The sequence below is a fragment of the Micromys minutus genome (assembly GCF_963924665.1).
Source record: "Micromys minutus genome assembly, chromosome: 13".
In the NCBI taxonomy this organism is placed as follows: domain Eukaryota; kingdom Metazoa; phylum Chordata; class Mammalia; order Rodentia; family Muridae; genus Micromys; species Micromys minutus.
This window is the reverse complement of record NC_137982.1, coordinates 54,186,213-54,198,661: the sequence shown is the minus strand read 5'-3', so window position 1 is coordinate 54,198,661 and position 12,449 is coordinate 54,186,213. Positions and strand designations below refer to the sequence as shown.

At 38.6% G+C, this 12,449-nt stretch overlaps 1 protein-coding gene across 1 annotated transcript in view; it reads right to left on the bottom strand.

The window, feature by feature from the left end:
- The window catches only part of FSIP2 (fibrous sheath interacting protein 2), a gene marked incomplete at both ends in the record, with an annotated part of 68,354 nt that extends 62,962 nt beyond the window's left edge, over positions 1-5,392 (bottom strand). Inside the window, 4 exons of the mRNA XM_080927939.1 lie at positions 491-580; positions 2,218-2,379; positions 4,882-5,007; positions 5,294-5,392. Coding sequence (XP_080784065.1) covers positions 491-580; positions 2,218-2,379; positions 4,882-5,007; positions 5,294-5,392 — 477 coding nt within the window. The remainder of the gene's footprint in view (positions 1-490; positions 581-2,217; positions 2,380-4,881; positions 5,008-5,293) is intronic.
- Positions 5,393-12,449: the final 7,057 nt, after the last annotated feature.

Genomic DNA, 12,449 nt, shown 5'->3' with positions numbered 1-12,449 from the left:
ATTATTTGTAATCTAAGAATTCTTCACTTTCATAAACTTTTTGTGAATAAAGACAGATGTATGTATATAGATACAATCAGTTTACCTAGTTTTTAGATATTACATAAGATATTATGTGTGATAAAACAAATCACCTGTTTCTAAAACTGCTTTGGTTTCAGATTTAAATCCTTTGGTACAACAGACAGCTTCTGGTGACAGCTACTCAGTAGCTTTCTGCTTTACTGAATTTTGAATTCACTGAATTACTTACTAAATTAACATTAAAATATAAAAATATGATACTAAATATTAGTGTACAGATGATATGGTCTAACCCCTTTTCTTTTATTGGGCAAATGTTGAAAGTTCCAAATGTTGTTCATTTCTGGTTGCAAATTTCACATGCAATATTATTTCATGAGCAGTTAAACTTCAAAATTAAAGAAACGTTACACATGTAAGTCAAACTTCAGCTCCTGCTTGCACTAATTTTAGATTAATAGCTTACCTGCTCTCTTAAATAGTTTCTTTCGAAGTCTAATTTGAGGCTGGTGAGGTAGTGCCGGTATTTATTCAGCTCCCTCAAGCTACATACAATCTAAAAACAAAACCCAAGTCATAAATATTTTACATATGTGAAGACTGAATAGTCAGGACACCTGCTTATTAGAGGACAGAAAAAGAGCAATGACACTGTAATGGCATGTGGGTGTCAAGAGTAAACTTCACAGGCGATACTTCTACATTTGTAAGAAAGAAATTTCTACATGAAAATAAAACTTTCTTATTACTATGTAATAAGAAACTTATTACTCATAAGTAACTATACTTAAACAATAATTCAAACTGTACTTGGATGTGATGGTAAATATAATGTCCAAATGCAGTAAGGTTAAGCTGGCAGGAAGCCTCAACTATATTTCCTACATTCCTATTCAAGTTTCATGTTTGTAACTTTCATTTATAAAAAATTATAAGGCAAAACAATATATTTTTCCACAAGTCATGAGCATTCTTATTGTCTTGAGCACACGTAGTGCAGCAACAATTATTAAAATCAAATGAATTTGGAAGACAGTAAATGATCTAGCTTATAACTATTATGCATGGAAAAATACATGCAGTTATATGGGAAAAGGTGTAACTGTTTTAATCATTTATTTATTTGTATTAGATACTCTCAGTAGTCACATTTAAAATGTTATCCCCTTCTCTCCCCTCTGCTGCCATCCCCCTCCCCCTCCACTTGTCTCCATGAAGGTGTTCCCTCTCCCAATCACTCTCTCCATCTCAGTGCCTTGGTGTTTCCCTACATTGGCGAAACACATTCTCACTGGACCAAAGGCCTCTTCTCACATTGATGCCAGACACTGCTGTCTAAACCACAAGAAAATAGCGCCGTTTCAGACAGAACAAGAGAACCATGATTAAACATTACTGGGAGCATTACTATTCCCTTGACTCTTCAGAACACTTGTCAATATTGTGTGTGTGTGTGTGTGTGTGTGTGTGTGTGTGTTAAAGAGAAAAGGGGGGGGGTCACAGAAATCAGATGTGGAAGCTCTGCTTGTTTGATTCCTGAGTATCCTATAAAACTGACCAAGAAGTATCCGGTTATACCAGATAATACCCAATTATACCCGGTTATACCGAGTTAATGATGGCATTTCTGAAAGAAGGTTCTGGTTATGACACTGTGGAGGCTGATTCAGTGGGTGGAGCTTCAGTGGTGTGCAGAGGGTGGAGTGATCCAGAGCCTCCTTGTGACTGATCTTCCAGTGCTCTTCCAGACTTTGCCTATCTATGTTGGCCTTCACCCACTCTCACTAACAGATAATCCCCCCTTAGGATGTATTAACAAAACCCAGTTTCCAACTCACCCACATTGCAGCCAGGGCCTAAGGCTAGAATCGCTCTGTGTTTGGATAGAACAACTTTCCAGATTTTTCAACCCATGTATCCGAAAAGTCACTAGATTGATGATTTCTCTGTGTGGTTATTATAAAAACATTATGAAGTTACTTCTACATTGAATCATGGAATTTGTGGGTAGCTTATATTTGTGCTTCTGAGCTGTGGTTACTCATTTCTGTGTCCAGAAGAAATTATTTTCTATTCCCTCTGAGGTGAGAGCCTGCATCAAGACACTGGCTTTTGTTAGGGTATGAAAGCAAATACAAAATGGTATAAGATCTTATTCATTTTAGAGAACAAAGCAAGCAACCTTCAACTTACTTTATTATTGCTGGTGATGTAGCCACCTTTCTTTAGTCTCCTCAGAATATCTTTGCGCTTATAGTATGTTCTCAAATGTGGATCATGGAGACTTTTATATTGAGTTTCTAAAAGTCGACAGTAAGGATCATTCAGGTTAAAACCATAGGAAGGTCGAAAAAGCTGCAAAAAAGCAGATATTAAAATATTACTAATATAAATTAATGTATTTTTCACTCTTAATTAACCTGTTGACATGACTAGAAAAGTCAGACATGCAATTTAAATTTGAACTGGGAATAAGCAAGCAACAGGAGGATTTGCTCATGCAGGCTTTCCTCTTCTCCTGCCCACGTGAAGTAATTTAAACAGTTGGCCTCTCTAAATCAGTTCCTTCCCTGGTGCATCAGCCTCTGGCCATGAGACAAGAACAGAGAGGAAAAAGAGAATAATGTATAATTTGTTGTAAGAAATAAAGCCTGTGTCAGGATTCTATCTTTCCTTTTCCTCCCTAAATTGAAAGACTACACTCAGAAGAAAAAAGGGTAATAACAATTATTTTGTTTCAATAATCAGAAAGTCAAAAATGTAGTAGAACACCTTTCACTGGGATTAAATGGAAACAATCATGTAACAGGAAGTGGAGCTCAGGTGCTAAAGACTAAGAATAAAGATCAGAGTGTCATAGAGACTTTAATGCACTTCAAGGTTATAGTCATATAGAAAGTTATATAATTCAACATATTGAAACACTAGTTTTAAGGCAAATTTAAAGAAAACAGGTTTTTGTCATATATGTTAATACCAAACACAACCTCATGCAATAAATATCATCATATAGGTATAATTTTGTCAAATAAATATTACCATATAAATATCATAATAAACATAGCCATATAAAAGAATGAAAAGACATTTAATGTTCATGAATTGCTATTCTTGTATTCTAAAGAAAATACCTACGATATGTAATCTCATTTATCAATTAGACCATTATCAGAAGAAGGTTGTGGTGTGAGTTCTCAGTTATTTATTCAAAGGGAGAACAATAGCATATCCAAAGGCTCCCGAAGAAGATAAGGAAGGTATATAAGAGAGGTCTGTGTGAAAATCTGCTAATGTCATCTTTGTATTTTAAACCTTACTAATGTAATACGAAGACTGCAAAGGGGTGAGGATGTTGGAATGTGTGTGAGGGAGCAGAAAAAGCAGAGAGCACGTGTCCTTTTTAGGCATCTGATTCAATTCACATTACCACAGAATATTGTGCAGCAATCCAGAGAGTCCTGAAGGTACTAGTGTGTGACTTCTGTTCAGTTTACCTGAGGCTACAAGTTCAGTTCACATCTTGAATATTGGAGACTTGGGTGGAGTAGGGGTTCTGAAACAAACTAGAAGCCAGAAGTGCTTTTAAGGGGAAGCCCAGGTACAAGATAGCTGAGGAGCTCTTCTTTTGAATAAAACACACCTTTGTTAAGACCCTGGGTTATTTTTTAAATTGTTTTATTTATTTACATTCAAAATGTTTCCCTGCCAGTCCCCCTCACAGAATTCTTCACCCCATTCTCCTTTTGTTTGCCTCTGAGAACTCACCCCTTCATCCCTGAACTCTTAATGCCCCAACTTTAATACCTTCCAAAGGGCTTAATTGGGAAGGTTGATTGACTACCAAAGCTTCCCAGAGAGCACCCACTTCCCAAAATCCTATAGCTCAAAGTCTAATTTAGTGAAACTTGGACCATATGAGAAGTAAACATTTTATCCTAAGGTAGATAATAAAGCAAATGAATCTGTTGTCTCTTTTATATGGTAACTTTTGGCTGTTAATTCCTTGTAGACGTTGACAAACATGCTTCTCAACAAAAATACATTAAGCTTTCTTCAGAATCACGTAGTATTTTGAGGGAAGTGAGCAGCTCCCTGTATCTACTGGAAGTGATGAGTATCTGCGTTCAACCTAAAGACATGTTAATTCTAAATAGCGAACTGTGGTGCTCACAAGAGTTTCTGAGAACGACTCAGATTAACTAATGAGGAAAAAGAAGAAAAAAGGGAGAGAGCAAACCAAGTTTGGAGGCAATTTGGATGAAAAAGTAGTGTTTGATCTCTGAGTATCAAGAACATGGCCTGGAAGAGGTCATTTGGAAGCTATAGTAGAGAAAGGGGCTAAGATAACCAGGGGCCTTTAATCCTCACAGAAACGGGGCCTTTTCCATTTACAAGAATTGTAATAAGAAACTTAAAAAATTACTTCAAGCCTATTTAAAAAACTTATTACATGAGATAGCAGTTGGCTCAAACAAAACAAAACAAAACAAAAATGTCATCCACAGAGAGATTAGTCCCAGTTAGTTTTGGCTAAAATCAAATACCGTAATTAATAATCAATACTGATAGCATTTGAATCAAAGGTTTCTAAGAAAAAAAACAATATATAGGTATGAAAGGGGCTTATCATTAAATGTTGCTGTGTATTATAAATTAAAACAGAGCTGAGGGTCTAAATCTTTTTGATCATGATTCTATAATACCATATTCGATGGAATTGCTTTGTACGTCATGTAACCAGTACGTGCGGTAGGACGTTTGTTAGTACCGGTTCTCCTAAGGTAAGCAGCTATATTCTCTAACAGCAAGGAGAAGAGAATAGAAAGACAATTAACACAATTAAAGGAGTTGCCTTACCTTTTCACTGATATTTGTAGTAAAATATACCGTATCAGTTCCTGGGATCATAGGCAGCTTGACCCCAAGAGGAAGATCTAGGAGCTGAGCAGCTCCTACCCCTGGAATCGGGGTTTTGTGTGCGCCCTGTCAAATATAATCAGAGAATTTGTCTTTCCTTTCCATAATAGTCTTTTGCTTTGACCCAAATCCTCACACAAGGATACAAACCCACGAATCACCGGGCAAGGTCTGAAGGGGCACCCAGTCCCTCAATCAAGCCAACCTAAGGCTCTCTGCTGTAGCAATACTGGAGCTAGCAAGGTGATTACTGGTCCCAGGCCCATGATCGATGGCTCGTCGAGCCGAAGGCCAGGACATGCACACCACCCTGGCCAGGACATCCTCACCACCCTGAGGCCGCTCCACTCACATCTCTGCATTGCTGACTGTCCTCAGCCACTGTGCTGGAGGCTGCCTTGTTGGCGGCCACATTAGCAGTCTTGGAGCAGGCGCTGAGGTAAAGCTCCATGACAGCCTGAGCTCAGGTCCTCCCTTGATGCTTCCTGGCTTCCGTCGCCTTAGTCCCTCAGTTCCGAATGACCGGTGCCAGCTCCCTGCGGCCCCACGAGCTTACGTTCCACATGGAACAGTGGAGGCCACGTACGAGACAGAGCGCCTCAGATTGGGGAATTCGGCCAAGAAACTCGGACTGTGACGACCTCAGTCCAAGGTCTGGTTCTCTTGGAAACCCTCCTCCCTCAGACAATCCAAACAAACAAACAAACAAAATTAAAATTGTGCTGGTCATGGGGATGAAATAAGAGACCCAAGGTAGTTAATATCTCCTTCGCCAAAAGTTTACAGTGCTTCCATGTACACCGAGGGCCACAGGCCTGTCTACTCTTTCATATTCATTCATTCTCCAATGAGGACATTGTACCATCTCATTACCGAGACTTCATGCCGTTCCATGTCAGGTCCACAACCCACAAAGAATTCTGCTCCTTTCTGTCTCCTCCCTCCTCCCCTCTCTGTTGGTATCTCTTTTCTCTTTCTGTATCCTCTATTTTACCCCACTTCCTCCTGTTACTAACAATCCAACCAAATTCGAGTCACTCGTGACTGAAGAGGGTGAAATATAACGGTAAAATATGGCGCTCATCTTTGAGCAGCTATATCCAATAGTAGGGACCAGGCAGTGATCTGATTGGTCAAGAACTAGGATTTCGTTGGTTCCTACATTTTGGTTGATATATTCCCTCTCAGCGCTGATACCCAGTCTGGCTTAAACTTGTACAGGTCTTGTACACACTGGGCACATGTTTGGAGTTTATATGTCTATCTGTTAAGTCCGGGTTCCTTAACCCAGTGGCTATGCCTTTACTGCCAATTAAAACTATTATCTCCATATATTAAAGTTTTCCATCAGTTTACGAATATCTCTCATCAACGAGCTACGTTTTTATTTTCAAAGATAAAGGAAGGAGTCTACAATCTCGAAACCAACATTCTTCCAAATATGACAATAGAAATTTCTATTGTGTATCATTTAACTGAATACTTGTATAAGACCCAATGACAGAGTGAAATGGAATTACTTTCAAAACTAGGGATTATAATAGCTGACGGGGGCTACAATGCCCTAATGGTATTTTATGTCAACAAGTAAAAATTCCAGTGCCAGGAAATGGTCCCATTTTGTGAAATCATTGGCCCAAAGTATCTTCCCCCACCCCTTTTTAATTGGATATATTTTATTTACATTGCTATTGTTATCCCCTTTTCCAGATTCTCCACCATAAACTCCTATCCCACTACTCCAACTCCTGCTTCTATGAGGATGCTCCTCCCACGCCCTCCCGCCTCCGTGCCATGACATTCTCCTACACTGGGGCATTGAGCCTTGGCAGAACCAAGGGCTTCTCCTCCCACTGATTGCCAAAAAGACCATCCTCTGCTACATATACAGCTGGAGCCATGGGTCTGTCCATTTCTACTCTTTGGATAGTGGTTTTGTCCCTGGGAGCTCTGGGTGGTTGGTAATGTTGTTATGGGGTTGATATACTGATAAGCCACAGATCCACTGATCTTGTCTGACTCTTAGATAAGCTTCTTCTTACAGTAGGTGATAATGCAGAAACCCACAAATGGACAATGGACAGAGTGCGACAGACTTTCGATCACTCAGTGTTAAATGGCTGGCGTATGTTCATCAAACTTCCTTTTGAAGGCTTAGGGGTCTATTTGAAGAAAGGTTAAAAGATTAAAACAGTGTCTTCCAGACTCAACCACTGATAGACCTGTGAACTCAGAAAATGTGTACAATATCTGGACAAGTTTAAGGCAGCCAGAGTGTCATCACTGAGTGGTATATATCAACTATCCTCCAGGGAGGCCTTATGCCTTCATGCCCAGGAGTAGTTCACCAACTCAAAGTGAGTGCCATAGTGTTTGGTTTTGTTTTAATTTTTTAAAATTTTATTTAATATTTTTCACAGTCTAGATTTTATCCCCATCCTCGTCTACCTTCTGACCACATCTCATACACCACCCCCATGTCTCCACAAAGATGCCCCCACCTTCTCCCCTCCAACCCATGAGACCTCCCCTCTCTCTGAAGCCCCAAGGCTCTGGAGGGTTAGGTACATCTTTTTTGACTGAGTCTAGGCCTAGCAGTCATCTGCAGTATATGTGCTGGGGGTGTTATATCAGCTGGTGTATGCTGCCTGGGTGTATGCTGCCTGGTTGGTGAGCCAGTGTCTGAGAAACGTAGGTTAGTTGAGAATGCTGGTCTTCCTACAGGGTCACCATCCTTCTCGGCTTCTCCCAGCTTTTCTCTAAATCAACCACAGGGTCAGCAACTTCTGTCTATTGGTTTGGTGCAAATATCTGCATCTGACTCTCTTGGCTGCTTGTTGGGTCTTTCAGAGGGCAGTCATGAGGGGTCCCATTTTGTGAGCACTCCATAGCATCAGTAATAGTGTCAAACACTGTGGCCTCCTTGAGCTGGATCCCACTTTTGACCTGTTTCTGGACCTTCTTTTTCTCAGGCTCTTCTCCATTTCTGTCCCTGCAGTTCTTTCAGACAGGAACAGTAATGGGTCAGAGATTTGACTGTGGGATGACAACTTCATCCCTTACGTTATGCTCTGTCTTTCTGCTGGAGGTGGGTTTTACAAGTTCCATCATCCTTTTTAGGGCATTTCAATATTTTACTTTTATGTGGGAAGTTTTTTTTTTTTTTTTCTTATTGGATTGTTGAATGTTTTGATCTTTGTTTTTCTTTTGAGAGAAAGAACATAACCTGCAATGATTGGAAGACTGGAGGAACTTGGAGGATGTTGTGGGGGTTAATATATGACCAAATTATATGAAAATATTAAAAAGATAAAAATACAATTGTGTTTAAAATTGTAACCCAAATCAATTTTAGAAGAGCAGAGGTTCATGCTGACTAAACAATTATTTCAGTTTCTTATCATTAAACTGAAATGAGTATTCAGTTTGAAAGGCTTTTTTTTGTTCTTACTGCACAAAACCATATCATATTATACACAGCTAGCAGAGAAATAAGGTGGTGCTTTTCAAAGAATAAACATTCATTTTTACACAGTTAAGTAAAGTGCCTCTAATTGTGGTTTTGTAATTTCCTTACTTTTTAATCTTCATAATGCTAAATTAAAGGAAATTTATTTTTTGTTAACATGGAATAATTGTCACTGATTCATGTAGTTGGTATTATAACAATTTTAATGCGTGTGCTCAGAACAAGTGCCAATTAAAAAATTACTACAGTCTTATCGTCTCCTGCCAGCTGCTGTTTACATTAACTTTGCAGGGGATCGTGGTGCTATTTAAGGCAGCTCCTTATCAGTTATGGCTTGGTTCTGTGTGGTGGCTAATATTTTCACCAAATTAGTGAATGGTCTGAAAAAAGTTTTATCTTTACTGTGGCTTCATATGAAATGAAGTTGAGAATAAGGTGAATCTTTGGAAACATTCCATAAGGCACAAACAAAGGAAACAAAACCAAAGAAAGTGAAGAAACCCTCGTCACCCTCTTCTTGCTGAGGATTCTCCATACAGAATGCCTTGTCAGCTCTTCAGTCTGTTACAGTCCCTCTGTATGCTTGTCATCCTCTCTCCAAGTTCTTATCAGTCATGTTATTTTAGACAGAGCCCCAAGTGCTGCCTAGCTCCGTGTCAACACTAGAGTTACTGGAAGGAGGGAAACATCAAATGAGAAAATTTGCCCCACCAGATTGTCATGCCTGTAGCACATGGTTGTAAACGTTAGTAATTGATGTGGGATGGTCTGTGCTGTTGAGGACAGTGCCACTCTGTCACAGATGGTCTTAGGGTAAATGAAAGCTTAGGCTGATCTTGGAGAGCAAGCCAGGAGACAGCACTCCTCGTGGCCTTTGCACAGCTTCTGTCTCCAGGTTCCTCCCTGTTGTCATTTCTGCCAAGGGCTTTCTCAATGAACTGTGGCTCAGAATACATAAGCCAAACAAGTCCATTCCTCCTTGAGCAGCACTGGGCCATGGTGTTTTATCACAGTGACAGAAACTCTAACTAGGTAGCAACAAGCCGAACACTGACAGATCTTGCTTCACAGTGCACTTTGAAGGAGTGTGTAATTAGTATCACACCAAAGAGTCACACTACTCATTTCCACTTGTTAGCATAACCACTATACACACCTTCAGGTTGCTTTGCTTGTGTTTAGTGTATCTTTGGTTCTTTCTTTCCTCTCACTCTCAGCATAAAGAATATTAGTTGGACTATTAATACTGCCTCTAATTTTGAAAACTTTATGCAAAATTATCACAGTCAAAGGTATCGACTCAAAAGGATGTGCTCTTTTGTTTGTGTATTTCTGTGCACTTGAGAAAGGGTCTAGCTTTGTAGCCCAGGATGTTGAACTCACAACCCAGCATCAGTCTCTGGGCCAGGATTACAGGCAAGTGCTGCCCTGCCATGCATGGTGTAAGCTTCTTCATAGTCTTAATGATTTTGTTTCTGTCCTGGCCCACTCAGTGAATATTATTAAAGTTTGGAACTACAAAAAGATTTCTATTAAAGGGCCATTAGAAGAATCGGGGTTTCTTTTTCCTGTGATTTTACAGATAAAAAGTAAAATTTCTCCTTAAGAAAGCTCAGAAAAAAATGTGTCTTCTGAAGACTAAGTATCCCAATGTGTCCTCTGAAGACTAAATACCCCAATGTGTCCTCTGAAGACTAAGTATCCCAATGTGTCCTCTGAAGAAGACTAAATATCTCGTATACCCATGTCACACAGGTGTTTTAGACCTATTATTTAAAGTTGAAGTTGTATTGCTTTTGATAGCCTTCAAATCCTAAGCATTGTTTTTATTTGAATTTAATTATGGGACAATTATCCCTTATGAAACAGTTCCTACACTGAAGGACTTATAATACTGTACTTTAATTGTCCCAAGTGGTTTTTCTTTTCTTTTATAACAGAAACAATTAGACAGCTGATTTTCATAAATTTGATTTTAAGGCTCAGGTACTTAAACTCAATTTTCTTAAAAAAATCTTTAAGGCAGGTCTATGAGTTTATTCTACTACAAATGAGCTAGAAACCTTCGCTTCATGCTTTGGTGGTCTGTATGAGAAAACTAGTAAGGTTTATCAGTATCACTTTTAAAATTTATCAATATTAACTTGTTACCTTTCACATTTTTTGTGGTAAAGGGACAATTAGTTACAGTTAGTATCTTTTAGGAAGAGAACTGGGCTTGCTGCGAAGATATTTTCTGTTTAGTGATTAACCCAAAAGTGAATGAAAGATAGCAACAACTTCATGTTTTCCTACAATAAATATGGCTGAGTTTTAACTGTGTTGTAGCCAATCATTTGTAAACTCTGCATGGAAATAGGGAAGTTGGTGATGGTTATAATTATTGCTGCCTGCAGTTTTATCTGTGGCAGGCTCTCTAAGTTGCAAATTTCCCAGACCCACTAACTCCCTCATAAGCCAGCCTCGTGGGTCTAGATGTCACCCTTGTGGGTACACTTTCCCTCAGCTCCCTGAGAGGCAGGGATCTCAAAATTGCATCACAACAGCATATTCATCATTTGTAACTACTTTTTTAAATTTGGTGAGCACAGGGTTAAGTTCCTTGCCTGAATTATTTCATGGGACCTTTACAAAGCAGATAATGTTAAATCCATTTGCCTTCCATTTAAAAGTAAATGTGGTGAGTGTTCCCAAGGGAGAAGAAGGTAGTGATTCATAAAATCCTACTAGATAAAATAAATGTGAATAACTGACTTTGTGCCAGAAAAACTGATCAAGTTTCCCTGGAATGGCTCATTTTGTGTGGGGGATACTTTGAGCAGGATGTCTCTGGTTTAACCACTGATGTTGAGGAGAGATAGCTCCGAGGTTAAGGATACTGGCTGCTTCTCCAGAGGTCTTGGGTTCAATTAGTAACATGTGCATGGAAGCTCATAACTTCCATAAGTCTAGTTCTAGGGCAACTAATACCCTCTCTGGTCTCTAGGGGTACTACACCCACATGGCACACAGATACACATGCCGGCAAAACACATACATAAGAATAAAGGTTAAAAGTTACCAAAACAAAAATGTAGCCTAGTGTGCTTTCTTAGGACTGTCATGTACTTTTTGCCAATGTTGTGTGATATATTGCAGCTTTCTTGGCAACATGAATTTTATGCTGCAATTACTCTCTAATTTTTATTGTGATGTGAACATTTTTTAGTGTCTCTCTGAGCTTATTGGAAGGTATTTATACAAGACAAGACTAACGTAAAAACAGGGAAATCCTGAATCTGATTTTTGTTATTGCTTACACATTTGAAATTACTAATAAATCTTCATAATAAATAAGGTTCACAAATCATGTATGCCTTATTTGAAAATGTAAACCTTAGAGTTATCTCGAGACTTAATAGATTGGGCAGTGTTACAGATTAGAAAAGGAATATTTGTCATATATTGAGCTCATGTATGTTATCTTAGTAAAACAAGTTTTCTTTGTTACTTGAAACACAAGCGATAAAACAAAGCAAAATGTATTAGGTATTTGTATATGAGAGTTGTAAATTTATATCACGTATTATTTACTTTCCTATTTCTGTGATAAAACACCATGACCAAGGCAACTTATATAAGAAGGGTTGGATTGTTTAATTTTACAGTTCCAGAGGGAGGAAAGTCTATTATCATCACAGGGAAGCTTCAAATGTGGCACCAGGTGCATCTTTAACAGCAAGCTCAAAGCAGAGAGAACAAACTAGAATTGGCTAGAGTATTTGAAACTCTTAAAATCCCTTTTTAGACACATAGTTTTCAGTTGATGACCTTATATGGTAGGTATCTTTGTCGGAGAAACTAAGTATTTAAAGATCAGAGCCTGTTCTTAACCTAATTCTTAACCAAATGCATACTAAACATCAGAATCTCAATTTATGAAATATAACAATTATAAAACCTACAACCTACTTAAAATTATTATAGCACTCATTTTTATAATATGCAGAAAGATTCTGTGCAATTGTTACTGATGTGACTTAGTACATGTTACTTCTTG